Source organism: Hypomesus transpacificus, chromosome 10 (genome assembly GCF_021917145.1).
Source record: "Hypomesus transpacificus isolate Combined female chromosome 10, fHypTra1, whole genome shotgun sequence".
Lineage (NCBI taxonomy): Eukaryota > Metazoa > Chordata > Actinopteri > Osmeriformes > Osmeridae > Hypomesus > Hypomesus transpacificus.
This window is the reverse complement of record NC_061069.1, coordinates 6,542,057-6,559,394: the sequence shown is the minus strand read 5'-3', so window position 1 is coordinate 6,559,394 and position 17,338 is coordinate 6,542,057. Positions and strand designations below refer to the sequence as shown.

Here is a 17,338-nt window from a genome sequence, read left to right as displayed (position 1 = left end):
CACACATACAGGGGATTCTTTGACAGAGGGTGCTCTCTCCCTGTGTTTGTCTGGGTGAGTCAGAGACGTTTTTAAACATCTGCGGTTTAAGCGAAGAATTCTCATGATGGAAGAGGAGCTGAAATGCAGCTCTATGAAGTTATATTGAATCTTTAGCAGTCTCTCTGGCCCTTGTCTAGTGTTAGCCAATTCTGTCGCATCAGGCACCAACTGTCAGAAAACAACAAGCTCTTATTTCTTCCAATCCCATAAATATTTTAGACAACAAAGACATTCCATACTTGATACACGATGTTACAGTGTACTCTGGTGCCTAATAAGCCATGTCAGGTGCTGTGTCTGGTGCGTTAAAGTGTATTTCTGCCTACTTCGATGTGTGCGTGTGTGTCTGTGAATGTGCTTCTCCCCTGAAGGTGTGAGAGAGTCTATACATTTGTGGGAGTGTGTGTGTGTGTGTGAAATTAAATCCATAGTGTCAGAGCAGGGAGGCTCTGACCTGTCACAGCTGAAGCCCTCCACGTTGTCCTTGCACTGGCATTGGCCCGTCTGGACATCACACTCCTGGGTGCTTCCGGAAGGGTTACAGGAGCAGGGGCTGGGGGAGGTGAGGGAAAGGGAGGCGTAGGAGATAGAGAGAAGGGAGTAAGGCCATTCAGATAAACAGCATGGGGTTGACAGCCTCTCTACCTAGACAAGTCGGTGTTTATCACCCTGCTGGTTGCTACTTTGTCACTTTAAAAAAAGGTTTTATGGGATTTCCTTTCACACGCTAGACAGTAGGTAGCAGATTCAGGGCTTTCACCTCCCTCCCCCATTCAAAATCAACAGATGGTGAGCAAAACGAGGCAAATAAATTAGGAGATATTTGCTTTATATTTATCAGGTAGTAAAAAATGCAAACAGATAGGAGGGGAGGGTGGCCGAGGGAGGAAGAGTGAGAGAAGGGAGATAGAAAAAGGGAGAGAGAGAACGTGAGGGGGGGGGGGGGTGGGGCTGGTGACTCCACATACCTGCAGCCTGCCTCGGTCAGTGAGTGGTAGCCTGGCTGACAGCGGTCACACTTGTCTCCCGTCACCCCAGACTTGCAGCTACAGCGTCCCGTGTTGTCACACTGGGTGCTCAGGGAGCCTGGAACGAGACGTGAACCCATGGCACCAACATTAGGTTGTTCCCTTTTTTTTTTACATTTTCAAACACATGCATACCATCCCAGTTAAACTGCCCATGACATCTGAACCACACACTGACAGTCTTGTTGCAAATCTGACTAATCACGGCAGTTAAGTGTTCCTTCTTGTCACTAGGGTTTTGCGGTGGTTTTCATTAGTGGAGTGTTTCCACATATGGGTTACATATGACTTTCGTTTTCCCACAAATGATGAAATACCACATCTGGGACCAATTAGGACGTGCGGTTTGTCACCAAATCCAGTAAAAAGCCTCCAAAAACATAACAAATCCCATAGCACGAGACAATTACAAACCTGACCCTGATACAAAATACAATTTCGCTCTATGGGAAATGTAATATGGTTATACATAAAGTAGCCTACGCGTGCCGGTCCCACTATACTACTATTAAGAACAATCCCAAACAGACCCGGTTAGAACCACCATATGGTAGCCAGGCCTTCTGGGAGATGGAGGATCAGTACACACCCACAAAGTTGCAGCTGCAGGACTGGCAGCGGTTGCCGGAGACATCTCTGTAGTAGTTGTCGAGGCAACGCTCGCAGTTGGGCCCATCTGTGTTGTCGGCGCAGTTCCGGCAGTGTCCTCCATGTCCGGTGGCGCGGTACAGCTCAGAGTCAAAGTAGCACTCAGCGCTCTTGTCGTTACAGTTGCAGGCTGGGGATGGACAAAGTAGACATTTCTTGTTTAGTTTTACTCTTGTTAAGAGTTAAAGAGTAAGAGAGTTAGCCCAGCTAAAGATTCATCTTGTTGATTTACAGTTTGTTTATGTATTTTGAGTGTTATTGGTTTTTACTGGAGCTTCTTTTATGCTCACAGGGAAAAACAAACAAACTGTAATCGGTAATAAATGAGAACACTGTGATCCAATGTGTGGTTGAAAACAAAAACAGAAGTTGGGTCGATACACTAATGTGATAGGATTGGAAAACATTCCCTGGAGCCGTAAGTGAGACATTCACATTTTCCACATCAGTTTATTATGTTTTTTGCCAATAGAAACAGTTTTGAGTCTTGGGAGACAGATTAGGAGGACTGGATTTATAAAGCCTGAGAAGAAGTACGGTTGTGTGTAGGACCGCTCAGAATCGGATTAGTCATGCATCTGCAGTATGATATGAATGTCTGCCCTGCTGCAACAGACAGGAACTGGTGCTTTAACTTTACAGTTCACACAACATAGAACTGTTCTACAAGGGCCAAGGAGAGTCCATTTCCACATTGTCCTTTCAGGCTCAGTTCTAGGAACTATGGTAGATGCTTTGGGGGAATGTGTAACAGTGTGAGCAGTACACCTCAGGCCAGCTCCGGCAGATTCGGTTGTGTGTTAAGACTTACGTAGACACTCATTGGGGTTTTCAGCCGTAGCCCTCCTCCAGGGACGGTCGTTGTAGAAGGGCTGGCACACACTGCAGTCATCACCCTCAGTGTTGTGTTTGCAGTTACACAGCAGCTTGGCCTGACCATTCTTTATACACTCGCTTGCGTGTCCATTGCACTTGCACCTGGAGCACAGATAGAGAAGGGAAAAAAAGGTTTTCCGTTTACTTTTGGGGGGAAACATTTTAATAAGTTAAAATTCAGTTCTGACAGGAAATCTTTGACCTCACTTTTGCAATACATTCAACATATCAAACCAGACAATTTATTTGTGTGTAGTTGTATATGTACTCCAAAGTGAGTATGTCATTTCCAACACAGGATGTCATACATATGTTTATATTTACTATAACCTACAAATAGGTGCTCATCAACAACCTCTATATTTTAATGTTTGACAGAGAGCAGTAACTTGATATAGTCCATTCACGTACAGTTAATTTTATACTCCAAGTCACAAGACAAACGCTGACTGGCTCTAAATAAGATGATAATGCCTTTCAAATAAATTATCCCACTATGTTAATAAACTGTACCTGTCTGAAGACATTATTAGAGTCCTGCTAACTCTTGTAATTTGCCAATGAAAGGACGGCAGTTACATTCTACTCTCAGAGCACCTCACAACAAGAGAAGACTTGCATGGGAGCCACCTTTGGCTATTGTTTCAGGTGTTCTTTGGCAGTGAGGTGCGGAAAAAGTGAAGACAGGAAGGAAGAACATGGCATTAGAGGGGCCTATTAGGAAGAATAGCTGTTTGTTCCACCACACAACATAACCAGTGGCACTACTTTGTGCCTCAGTGTAAAAGCTTGATGCCCCTTGCTGGAGAGAACATTCTGGCAGCCTTGACATGCTCAGCCCACAGTCCCAAGACTCATCCGTTCCATCCTCATGTTCCGTGGTACACCCCATTCCGGTCTCTGTAGCTGTAATCCAGCACTCCCAGGCAGGAATGCCAGGAATGCAGCTGTGTAATGGAAATCTGCTCCACATTTCAAACAGATTATGGGTGAAAAGACACTGCAGCAGCAAAGGGGGCAGTTTAACACTTGTTTAATACTTGGAAGGTCTCCTCCTTCAGCCTCTCAGTGGGGGTCTTTAATAGGACCATTGGTGGGCCGCAATGAAAGGAAATGACCCACACAATAAGAGATTGAGAATGGGATGTGGTATAAACTTGCTCTGGACTTAAGTCTACCAGATGATTCTACTTTAGATTTAACCCAGCCCCCAGACAAAAACATCTTTGTTGCCGCCACAGAGTTGATATCCATCATGGATTAGTTTTTTTGATCCAACTGATTGAATTCTGTAGTTGGCATTTCAGGACAATGCACCAAAGGCAGAGAAGGTAAAAAAAAAAGCGCTGGTGGCAGTTGAGGGTACTCTCCAGGAAAACAGATGCGTTTACATGAAAAATATTGTCTACAAAAACGGCTTACTTTACAATCTTTGTAATACTTTCAATGGAAAGGACAAACACTGAAGAATAGGGGGTTTTGCAACATGAAGTTTCTGCTACGTGACCCATTCACATGTTTCTCTCCTTCATATAGAGAGGAAACAAGCCAGATAGAGTAAGCGGCCGGATCTTCACAGAACACAGATAACTGAAACCTAAGGGAGCTGGTCTCACCTTCCTCCCACTGCAAAGTCAGAGATAGCATAGTAGTAGGATTTGAGGACCTTGGGATCGTTGAAAACCTCATCTCCGAACGTGTTGAGTCTGTTCAAGGTTACCTTGATATCAGTGGCTGTCACCCATTCCTGCAAAGATACATAAAATGGACAGTGTTAAAGTGTGGCTAGGTCAACTTCTACAGAAACTCCTGCTGACATGCCGGTGAAATATGGAGACAGAGTTAGTCAATAGCAACTGTGCCAGACAGACACAAAAAAAGGGAGAGCGGAACTGAGATTCCAAAGTTAATGGCAACAATAGGTTTGTTTGACATTGGCTAAGAATTCTTATCGAGGTTATATTTGGTTGAGACAGTCCAAGTGCAACTGTTGAAAGAAAAATAAATAGATCTTGCTTATCTAAATCAAACATGGAACATTTTCATAGATTGAGACGACTTCCTGAAAAAGATACAGACACTTTTTTGTTTGCTTATTTTGGATCAGAGCAAAAAGGGATGATGAATCTGGAGTAAGAACCGGAAAAATGAAAGGGTCTGGGCAGTTTGGGGAAAGAATGGATCTGGGTCAATTACAGAGATCAGGACTACAAAATGCTTGATTGAGGGAATCACATTAGTCACTTATGGGACTATTCCATTGCAGTAACTGCAAGACAATGCAGGCTAAAAGTGTTTTCTAATATTTATTTTAAATGTGTTTCTATGACAAAAACAAGATTTTGAATCTGAAACAAAGTTTCGTTAGGAAAGGAACAGCAAAGTTGAGCATGCAGTCTATAATATTCTCTAAAGACATATTCAGACTACAATTTTGTCTGACAACAGCTGTGAGGCATTTTGCCACCAAGACAGTAACTGCTAGAATCCTCTTGACACATCTATAAGGCAGCCATGACGCAGAGCAAGCTGTCTGAGGCCTGGTGCCAATGGCTATGCTGATCCAGCTAACTCATATAATCCAATATGGCCAAAGCTGATACTTAAATTACATTTGGAACTTTTATACTGTTTATTTGTAGACGAAAGTTCACATGTTTAGGTCAATTTGTAATTGTAGTTACTGTACGTGGTGAGAACACATTCAGAACATTTACTGCGTATAAAATTTATTGAAAGAATTGTTACTTTGGCATAGAACAATCACCAAAAAAAGTGTACATGTAGTGATCAATTATCTTGTTCTTTTTGCAAAAAGGCATGCCAAAGTCAAGACATGTTTATTCTTGAAGTTAGAATGCAGACCATTCCAGAACAACCTGTGGCTATCATAAAATTACTCTAAATGCTTTACCGATTGCTGTCCAAATGCACTTAATCATTCTGTCATACTTTTAGTTTGCTGAAAGTGGATGTCAGTCACCTCCACTTCCTCAAAATTACAAATACAACTGACCTGTTACAGACAACTGACGCCTCAAAGGTATCCATACCAAAAGAGTAATGGGCTTTGGTATAAATAGCTATATGCCACAGGAGAAAGTCAAATAAGGAAGTAAGCCTATATGTTGCCAGTGCTAAATGTGTTCATTTGCTAGAGGTAGAGCATTACATAGTACCAGAAAAGTCTTTTATGACAGAGTATGTCAAACAGGCAAAATAAGATACCAAGAGCAGTCTATTCAGATTGGTGACACAGGCCCACAGTTGTTGTCAGACTGTCGGTAAGAGTTATGTTGAAATATACAGATAAAATCATACTTAATTGTATTTATAATTTATAATTAAAATCAATTTGAAAGGGCCATTTGCAAAAATGTAAACATTTCAAGTGAGAAAGAGAAACTGACAAAGTATGTGGGTGAGATGAAGCCTTGTCAAACAAACATTTCCAGCTGTTTCTCTGTCAAGCCAAATTCAATCAGTGTTGTAGTGGGAAATCTGGGGGTGTTACCTAGCAACATTTTGCAACACTTGGCACTGGTCAAAAACACTTTCCCACCTGGACTCCAGAAGCTCGCTTCCACAGGGCCAGCCTGCCAACACTAGTAGGCCTTGCCAAAATATCTAAGTCGACAGGCCAACTTATCATTACTCTATCCACTATCTTTGATTGACTGCAAAGCGACTGACATTACAAAGAATGAATATGCCACACAATATTAAAAGATACCATGTAATACAACATGGATTGTAAATTTAATTTGATAGGAAAAAGACCACACAAAAAAATCGAAATAAGAGGCATCACATGAAATGACGCCATTTACCTGAAGCACGGGGCTGTTGTCAAAGTTGTAGGCACTTGGGCGGCCCTCCAGGGTTGAGAAGGCCACATTGCCAGCAGTGAGGGGCGAGATGTCACTGAACTCATCTGTACACACGGCCTGCTGCTCATCCTCTCCTGTGCGGATGAATCCCTTGTTGGTCTTCTGGTAGGTTTTCTCACAGGAGCCACTGTAATACTGGTAGGGGAGCCATGGGCCGTTCTCAGTTGTGCGCTTGTAGATAGCAAAGCTCTCTGGACGGCTTGTGTGGAACTTCAGACGCACGTAGGTGATGTCAAAGGATTTACCTGAAAATGTATGAGAGGAAATGTTATAGTAGCTTGTCATTGATAATCTGACAGTTACAACAATGTATTAAGGAGTTAACAATTACAATTTCCTAAAGTAGAATTTTCAAAGTTCATTGTTAACTCCTAAATACATTTTCACCGTTATCACACGTTCCAAGTTTATTCGGAGAGTTTACATGTCTTTTTGGGATGAAGAATAGTGATTTAAGCATGGGTTCAGAAGGCCTCCAATGTCTGCCAGTAACTCCAGAGGACCTATGGAAAACATATTTAACAAGTCTGAGCAAGTTAGCAGTTGTATAAGGGATGAACACCAGACTATATCTGGAGAAACATGGGGAAATGTTATGGAGAGACGTCATTCATTTTGAGTTAAGAAATGACACCATCTTTCAACACGGCGACAGGGGGTACAATTGTTTGCTTTAGCAAAGAATCTGCTCTCCAAACAGAACTGCTAAAGAGGGGCCTATACAGGGGACCATTGTGACAACTGCAAATATAGGTGAAGTCATGGAGTTGACTGCTAATATTGATGTTTTAAACACAAAGGGGTGGGATAGGAGGAATACTACAGGAAACAATGAATCATTTGTAAACAAATCAATTTCCTCCTGAGTAATCTTTTGTGTGTTGTGGTTGCCGCCATGACAATGAACTTGCTGACTTTTGAGGGACCTCTGTTAACCCGGCAAGCTTCATGGGTCAAGGTTAATTTGAAGCAGTATATTCTTTACGACATGGTATTAGCTAGTTTAAGAATCAATTCAAAAGATATTGCTGTACTAAGTTTTAGATACAGACTGAACCATGGAATGATAATAACCAACAACAACAAAATAACTAAAGGTTTTCTGTAAAAGAAAATGAAGAAGAAAAAGGGCTTCAAGAAATGTTTTTTTACCGTAACTAAAAAACACTTCTTCCATCATTTCATGGAAACATTTTTTTTCCTCCAGACACTTCCATCACAATGTAATGAGATTACATAGATATATTTGAATGAAACATTCTGCAAAAAGGACATCTTTAAGGGGGCTCCAGCCATGAGGCGAATGTCACGCAACGAGAACAACTCTGTCATTGACATCGCATTTCTGAAACCACCCACGCATCCTCTCAAACAAGACAAACAGCATCTGTTGGCGCAGCAATGAAGTGGCAAAGCAGAGGGCCGAACAACAAAGAGTCCTCGTCAGTCCAATATAGAGGAACCCTCTCAAATCAGACAAAGGAAGCGTCGTCACTGAATACAGGTGGTCCCTGTACAAGGACTTTATTGGTTTATAGGAACTGCTGTAAACCCGACAATAAGGAAGGAGTCTGTACTGGTGGAAGTCAAGTTTAGTGTGTAGTATAGCATGGTGCTTTCGAAGGGAGACAAAATAGTTGACGTCTCTAGATACAATGTAGGTGTAATAAATTGTGGGTGCAAATTTCAGGTATTCGCCCCTATGGTTTTGTTTAGTCTACCGTTCATAATGAACAGGAAAGGTAGACAATTCAGTTTACAGACAACCGCAATTCTAATATAAAGGAGTTCAAACTGAAATGCAATGATCACATCTAATTGCTTACACAAACAAACCATGAATAAGTCTTAGTAGCCTAAATCACATTGTAAATGTTGACTTGACTAGTTGTTTCCAAATACTGCTTTCAGTACTTTAGAATGCTTAAATTGGGCTAATTAACAATGTAGAAGACAACAATTTGCAAATTAATGAAATTGTCTACTTAAGACGGTTTGCACAATACTTCACTCATTTAAAAGGGCCCAACAGTGGTTTTATTTGAGATGGAAGCATGGCAGTGATCCATGAGTTTACCTCATTTAGTTGGCCCATTGCTGTCCGGAGCATAAAGCCAAGAGGCATTCCAACTGTCCTTCAAGAACAATCAGTGTATTGATGAGCAAAATAATTCTACTGCAAACAACCTATGCTGTGGGGACCTCTTGTGTTTCTCTATAAGAAGCCAAATACAAGAAACACTTGGATGAATACCATATTAGACACAAGTCTGATGTCCATTTAGGCCTATACTTTCTTTTACACCTCCATAGACGTTAGGTTGAATTGTCAATGGGTAAAATAGATAAATAGTTGAAACACATAATTTGAAAATAACTGACAAACATGTAAACAGGAAAATAATTAATTTTCAAGTTAGCCTAAGCTACCAGGATTATACTCAATTAACTAGTATTGGAAAAAGCATCTTAAACCCACCATTGTATGGAACTGACCCTTTGAAACACTTCTCGAGAGAGGCCCAGCAGAGGTTTTAAATGAAAAGCCCCTCAGTTGAGTGACAGTGAAGAACTGGAAGGGGACTTCAACCATGTGTGCACCTGCCCACTTCTCAAGCATGTTCTAGTTGAGTGGGGCTGTGACATGGTGGTATGGTAGTGGTGGTGGGGGAGGGGAGTTGGGAGTGAACTGGCTGGAATGTGCTTCCGCTCGGCAGAGTGACGCCAGTCAAGGGGAGGGCTAACAAGAGATCCAGAGTAAGTCTACAGTGAGAGCAGATGGAGGGAATATAGACAGTTCTGGTAAGGTGCTCAGATTCGGAACTTCGAATGGATCTTGATTAATTACTTTTAAAACATTTTCTTCAATGTTTAGCAAACTAAACATGGAATGGATCTGAAAATGAATAATCATTTATCTTTTTTTTTTTTGACTTTGTAAAGACATTATTTTGTAAGGTTAAATTCTCTTATGAGGAATGTTCCTACAGCTGGCACTGATTGCTTTTTGCTTCAAAACTGACCTGACTCATGTCGTCGGAAAAAAGTGGCCAGTCCAGCAACTTTTATGATTAATAAAGACACACTGCACCTTCTATACTGTGACAGACACAGATGTATGCTAGATTGCCAACACAAGTGTTCCCAACTCCAAATTCCACCACAAAGCAGTGCTGCAGTACATTTTTTTAACTTTCTGACAAACCACAGACTGGTTTCCTAAAGCCTAACTTGTCATTAGAACATGAGTTGAGTGTTACCACAGCAAGCTAGGACTTGCTGTTGTAGACAAACCTCACAAGACCAAAGTTATTCAACCAGTAGATCTGGGATCTCTTAGTAAAAGAAAAGAGAGGGACATTCCAGGAGGTTGGCTGGGGGATGCTGGTACAAATAAAATGAAAAGTCAAAGACTGACAGTAAACTTTAAAAGGTTGAAATATCTAAGTAGGGCCCACAACCTTCTGATCGGACAGACAATTTCTTCCCTCATACGCTGTGAAGACAGCAAGTGGACCAGATGTTAACTTCACCATAAGACTGTAATAAATCTGGCCTGAACATAGCAGTGATCCTTGAGAACAGGACAAACATATTATTCCCATGAAGACAGTTGTGAATTCACAATCTAGCCTGGGAGTGTGTCTGATCTGCCCTCTGTATCATCCTTGAACTGTATGATAAACATTGTTAAATGCTGGGAATTTCAAAACTTTGCCAAATGAAATTTTGTTTTCTTTCAAATGAGTTGCCCTGCGTATGTAGGGATGGAGAGCTAGTTATGTATTTTTAAGGCATTTTTTAGGACAGATGTATTGAACACTGATGGGAAACATGAGGGAGAGAGAAGAGGTCTTGCAGGAAACGGCCCAGTCTAGATTTGAACCCAGGCCCCTGCAGTCAGGCTTCAGCTAAATGGAATTCACACTTAACACTTAACCAGTGAGCCAACAGGGCGACCCAGGAGTTGCCCTATCAATGATGAACTATTACATAGCATGCATAGTCCACAGACTAAAGATACTGGATAAAGGTTCAACTTGAACCAACTCTTTCAAAATTAAATGAACGATGTGCAGCACAGGAGTTCGTTGCATTTCCCAGACTTTACTTAATTAACCAGAATAGGTAATGCAATCAGACGACGACAAACTAACTACAGCCATCCTTGTTGTAAAATGTGTTTTTACACATTGTTTTGTACTTGTGTTTCCATTTCAATCCTCTGAACCTTCTGGTGTGACCCCTGAATTTTCAGTTTGATAAATGGTTATATTGCTATTCTATATTACTTGTAAAGTGAAACTTTAAAGAGATGTTTCATTAGCACTGCATTTAATAAACATGCCAAATAGGATCATGTAAACTTTTCTGAAAGACTCCAGCTCTATACATTCCGCTGAATGTTGACATACTTGGGTTAGACAAAGGCAGTATGTTTAGCTGTTGGCTATTTTCCGAGGAGCCTTTAAGCACACCTTTCAGCTGTCTCTGAGATAAGGGAGGTGATCGAGCTGATGATTAGTGATTGGGTGCAGGGCAAAGTTTCATTGATATCATAACAAAGGTATCAGCTAACAAAGCCTACAGCTTCAGGGCACGTTAGACATGAATGAATATTCAAGAACTGAGACATTAGACAAGAAAATTGTGTCTCATAATGTTTTTGTGAAGAGAAATCTTTCATGTTATCACAGTAGAAACCTGTCAAACTGAATCCCTCCTTAAGAGTAATTGTGTCAGCCACACTCCTGTCTGTAAAGTCTAATTATGGCTTATAAAGGACATGGTTATCCTTAAAAACCTGCTTTTAGGTTTTGAGACCTATAGTCCAATATTTCAGATGTACCTACTTGCCTGTTTTAAGGCGTGTTCCTATTTGCACCTTTAGAGGCACTGATGCTCTGACTGTGTGATTTGGGCCTCTTGCTACATTCCTCCAAACCCCTTGCACCCAGTGGAGCACAGCCTGAGGGTGAGAGCTGGGAGGGTCTGGGGGATTGGGGATTATGGTTGTTGTGGGGTGGGGGTCCAACTCCCAATGTCCAAATGCAGGCCCCCAAAACACAGCATGGTCCAAATACATTTCCTCCCATGATCTCATCGCATTTTTAGCTTGCCAGATGAACAATGATGTCTTTGACTTTTAATGTGTGGGCATGACCAAGCTTTTTTTTCCTGTACACAATTTTCTCCCATCTGCTCGGGAGATATGTAGAACATCTGTTTAAGTCAATACTCCCACAGGCTGCTGTAACACATGGGCAAGCACGAAAATCCAGCAACCATGCCTCTAACACAGTTAATAAAGTGACATATGGGTAATCAGTACATAAAAAACTTTTAATAATGTATTCCCCATATCCGTGGGAATGAATTATAATTGTCCAAATTCCTTTAAACACCATGTCTGTCCTGTCAAGTGCATACTTCAAGCCCAACAGACTGCAATAGGGACAATACTCTGTGGCCATATAACACAACAGTGCATTTTCTTTCTCATACAGGCGCTAGACCAGTGTGTGACAAGTGAGCACCGCTCAAGATTAAAAGCTGAACAAATTGAGGTTTTTAGGAAAGGGTAAGGGAGGGCACATTACAATTTAGGAATCTGAGGAATGTGCTGGAGTTCATCATCTGAAGGGCAGATAGCCCGTTACTAACTGCCCCGATGAGAACTGTCAGACCAGTGTAAAGATCCTCCCTCCCTGGCTCATCTCTAAAATAAACTATTTCCGGCAGGTCCAGGGGCTCAAACAGCCCAGACAGTCAAGAGGTGAATTCTTAGAAAGGTTGTGTTTTGTTTTTTTTACCAACAGTGTGTCTGATAGTCCTCATGCCTTCACCCAACAAGTTCAGACATGTTGCAATGAGAAATTGAACAGACAGTCTCCAATCCAATCAAAGTGAACTACCAAAAAGGGCTCTCTCTTTTCACTGCCAGATGTACACTTTATGTAAAAGCAACAGACCCGTACCTTAATGACTAATGATTAAACATATATTAATTTGTTTGTAAATGTATACCTAGGTTGTAGGTCTGGGTACTCCAATAAACGTTCCCTCGAGTTGAAAGATACACACATTGTAACCAGCAATATCAGCCATTAAACTATGTAAAATACCATGAAAGATTGGAGTCATGAAGCAAAACTTTTATGAAACAAAAACAAACTAGAAAAACAAGTTCCAAAAGTTGTTCTTCTAACTGTAAAATGCCAGTCCTTTCAACTTATCTCCCTTTGCTTTGGTGATAAGCAACAAAGCAGCCTGTAGGCACAGATTTGAGGTGAGAAGATTATGTTTGAAGAACATCCTCAAAATAAGATAGGCTAATTGTCATAGGCCATTGTTTAGGTGGAAATGTGCAGGTGTGGTATCCTGGAGGGTAAAGGAGGTGCTCCCATGTGATCCGGGGAGTCTCCAATTAAGTGGAGGAGGACATGCAGGAAGGGATGAATGTGGGAGGTAATGATTGCCTTTAATGGTTGAAGACCCTGCCCCGTCATTACTCATTCAGGACTTTGGGCGGGATTTCATTGCTTAGTTACCAGTGTGAAACAAAAAGAATAGCTCTACTTCCGTCTTTCTTTGGTCATTGACAGTAGGAAGATCAGTTACCCCGAAAATATGTCAAGAGAAAGGCTAATTCAAAGGTTTTGGGAATGAGCTACATAGAGTTAAATTTACAAATAACATAGGCTAATGTTATAAGGATTCTTAAGTACATAGCTTGCTGTGAACAACATGTTGAATCAAGAATGTGTCTAATAATACACAATATTTTGCAGCAACCCTGAGTAAAAATACAAAAGTAAAAATTCAGTATAATTAAGATGTTAGTTCACACCTTGTGTGCTCACACCTTGTGTGCTGTTTGTGATGTATATTTGTAGGTCACAAAACATTGCACTGTTTGGCTTTAATTGTGTGGGCCACCTAAGATGCAGACACCCAAACTCCTGTGTTCTGACAACAATGACAGGAACAAACAAAACGACCCTGTGGCCCACCCTGGTTAAATAAATTGAGACAAAAGACAGTTGCAGGACTCAGCAGGAACAATTTGTTCACAGTGTCTCTCAATTACCCTCCCCCAGCTGTTCTCTAAGGCTATGTTTTGACTGAATTGTGTGTCATTTGAGAGATACCATAAAAAAGCAGCGACAGTGTTGAGTTAAGGTGAGTATTCAGTTGTGGGAAAGGACACTACAGAGACACAAGTTTAAACAGAGAATGATCCCTTAAAACCACATCAATGAGATCATAACAATGACTGTGAGACTCAACCCGTTTACGGAATTAAGTTAATGCAGATCTTCTTTTTTTGTTTTTTAAGGTATGAAACATTTGGCTTGTCAATACAGAACCATACAGACCTAATAGTCCTGTGATGTCCATTCACAACCTATAAGAAGATTGAACTTCCTTTTGGATCTAACAATCTTCTAAAGACACTGAACATAGAAAGAAATGCTAATCAAGCTGATTAAACAAATCAGTTCTGACCATGGGTTTGATGAGTACTAAACAAGAGTATATCCGGATGCATGTTTCAGCATGGATGTCAGACATTCAACAGCTGCATAAACAGTTACTGAAGTCATTCCAAACCTCATGTCCGGCCCTCCTCCTCAAATAGCATTCTACTCACAGGGGGGGCCAGAGGGACCCTAGAGATCCAGATTATTGCCCTGGGTGGGTGTTGAAGCAGAAAATGTCTCCCATCCAATGCACGACATCCATCCCTACTTCAATTATCCAGGCAGATAATTTGTGGATAAACTAATGGTGTACAAATGGCAGAGATACAAGTAACTGCAGTATGATTTCTACGCGTTTAGTTGAATATTCTGCATTGTATAACACTGATAAAATAGACCACTTTAATAAGTAAGGAAATGAAGAAGATTGGAGGTCTACCTTTTCATCGCATCTCAATCACCTGTGCAATTATCAAATGCAGCTGGAAAACATGAACAAAGACTCACACTATCAAATATCAACCCATGTGTAAATCAGTTCACATGCCTGACACACTCCCCATAATTATCTGTTTACTACTCTGTGCACAGTGCTTTGAAAAAAAGTCACTTTTTTTACCCGTCTTTCCCTCAACCACAAGGGGATCATTCCACACTCAGAGTAGGCTGAAATTACCCTGCAAGCATCTGCATGCCTGTGTAATGCCTTGCTCTCTTTTCACAGACGTAGACCGTCTGTAATATTAGAAAATACTCTCCCTCGGGCATTAAATCATTTCCTAGGCACAGCAAATCACAATTCTTCAATGTAGACGATAACATAGCCCCCCCATGTAGTACACTTCCTTTTGGTATATTTGGAAGTCAAGGGGTTCTCCAAGCCAAGTCTGTCAACCCATTTCCCACAGCCCTAAGGTTTTGGCAGGATGGAAGCAGCTTGCCATGTTAGTCTGTAGAGAGACAACAAGTATACATCATATATTTTCACTAATATACGAGTCTCAGGTCCAATTTTGTTCAGAACAGATGAATTATTTTTAAGATTCCATCTGTTCATCGTTTGATTGAAAAATTTAGAGTCTAAACCCTTAAGAGTAAAAACCAGCAACAAAAAACATGAAAGGACATGAAACTCGAAATACGTTTTTGAAGAACAAAAACTTACTAAGAACTAAGAATAGGCCTAATTCAAATCAGTCACAATATTATATCCTTAGAACTAGAGATTAGGAACACTCAGATAAAATAGATTTGTATTTTGGCATGGAACTTGAAACACATTCAGCCTGATATTCTGTGTTAGTTGGGAAGATCAGAAAGAATACACAGAAATGGTTGTATTGAGTGCCAAATTAGTAGTGCTATCCAACGCTACATGCATCCAAATGGCTTGGTTTGGAAACACAATAAGACTAGCCTGAGGGCATACAATTCAAATAGGGCTTGTTTTCAAATCTGAGTTGTCTAAAAAGATAGTATCAGTGTTGAGATCTGGTTGATTTCTATTTGAGCCAGTCAATAACTAAGGACATGCCTAAAAACTATCTGTAAGAGCAAATGCTTTTGATATGCAGGATAGTAGGCCAGAGTTGCTTTTACAAATCCGATAACAGCTTTCCTGGTGCGTCGCCTAATAACACACACAAGACAGCTTGCATAGAGGCACCAATATAGACTTTGTCATTGCATTTAAATTGCTAACTGGGCAAACATGAGCTATAACTTTGCTATGCCTCATGTAAATGGGCCCAGTTATTTCCCTGTTTGATCCAGGTAGTTCCTGAATAGCCAGAAGCGGTGTGCAGAGGTTATTAGGCATAATCCAGATGTTAGACGTTTCCATGGACATATATTTTCTAGAAAATATAAGACAACAGACATCTTCAATGGCTGCAATTCTGAATAATCACATTACATTTGACCTCCTAGCTAAAATAAAAGCATAATTCTGTCTCTACTGTGACAACACGCATGCCCGAAAAGGCCACATAAAATATATACTGAATATATTATATCATGGTATTTCATAAAATTTCACAACATAGCAAAAACCTGTGTCAAACACCCAAGTTTGTAATGATTGGTAATGATAAAGAAAATAAAAAAATCTTGCAACTACAAACTATTTCAGATGCATTGGGTAATGGAATATCATGGGTTAGGAGTGTCCCTTGCCTGCCTGATTTTAGTAAGTCAGCCATCTCCAGACGTTTCAAAACATCTTGAGAACAAGGGTTGTCTACGGTTGTCTCTGCTGCCTTAAGGGGGGTAGTAGTTTCTGACAACACCACAGTGACAGCATGTGACAGTGTACCAAAGGTACTTTGATTTGGCCGTGCAAAGGACTGCTCCTAAACATACCACTGGCCTTTTAATTAGCTTTGAGCAGCAAGAATGTTAAGTTTCAACTTCAAAGTAAACACTGATGAATGGACAGCAAACATAAGCTGTGGTTAAGCTTTTCAAGGATTACCATAAGAAGATGAATCTTGAATCTATGGTCTCAACAAAAAAAGTATAGTCTTGTGGACTGTGAGAGAAAATTAATAATTTGAAAAGGAAAGGGAGACAGGTAAATCAGGACTGGGAGATCCTAACAGAAAATGATTTGGAGGGACAGGGGACGATATGGTCAGACGGGTAGGAATGACCAAACAAAAAGGCTTATCCACCTCCTGAATAACCCCTCCCCCATGTAAAGAAAAAAAACAAAAGAGTTTTGTGAGGTTATAGGACTTAAGGAGGGGAAGGTGGGGAGCGATCACCCATGCCTCAGATCTAAAGATAGGACTCTGTCGTCGTCTGCGAGACTACAGGGAACTCTGATGAGGAGGGAGAGGGGTTATTCAAAGAGTTACAAGTTAAAAGTGAACTGCCACTGACGGAATTCCTAAAATGACTGCCTTTTTTTCTTTAATGCCCCTGGCTATGGCAGGTCATTCAGACACATTCAAACTGTGGTTGGTTATGAATTCAAGGACGCTCTAATAGACGTCAAAATCAAACAAATTAACCTAGACATTCTAGTTGATTATCACCAAATGAAACTATTTGTTCTTTGTTGATACATTCTCTAAATTTCTTATAACATTTTTATAAAATGGCGTTGGTTTCAACATCCACTATAGCTTAACTCCACTATGACAGAAAGTTTTATGGGCATATGTGAAGCCCATTGTTGTCAAAAGGGATACAAATAAAATGTGTCGGGTTAAGGTAACGGTTGATATTGCATTACAATACTTGAATCATTGCTGATCTCATCACGTAATTCCGACAAGTTTGTACATTTAATATTTAGTTCAAGGTCTTACACATCTCAGCAAAAAACTTAAGTTGACTTGATGCCACTTAAGATGGTAGCAAACGT

The 17,338-nt window shown here is 40.7% G+C and overlaps 1 protein-coding gene across 1 annotated transcript in view; it reads right to left on the bottom strand.

Moving 5' to 3' along the window:
* Positions 1 to 17,338, bottom strand: part of lamc1 (laminin, gamma 1) — a 36,445-nt gene that overhangs the window by 14,697 nt on the left and 4,410 nt on the right. The window contains exons 2-7 of the mRNA XM_047027187.1: positions 6,425 to 6,729; positions 4,211 to 4,341; positions 2,530 to 2,696; positions 1,660 to 1,848; positions 1,011 to 1,128; positions 497 to 595 (exon numbers count right to left, since the gene is read on the bottom strand). Of these exons, the coding sequence (XP_046883143.1) occupies positions 497 to 595; positions 1,011 to 1,128; positions 1,660 to 1,848; positions 2,530 to 2,696; positions 4,211 to 4,341; positions 6,425 to 6,729 (1,009 nt within the window). The remainder of the gene's footprint in view (positions 1 to 496; positions 596 to 1,010; positions 1,129 to 1,659; positions 1,849 to 2,529; positions 2,697 to 4,210; positions 4,342 to 6,424; positions 6,730 to 17,338) is intronic.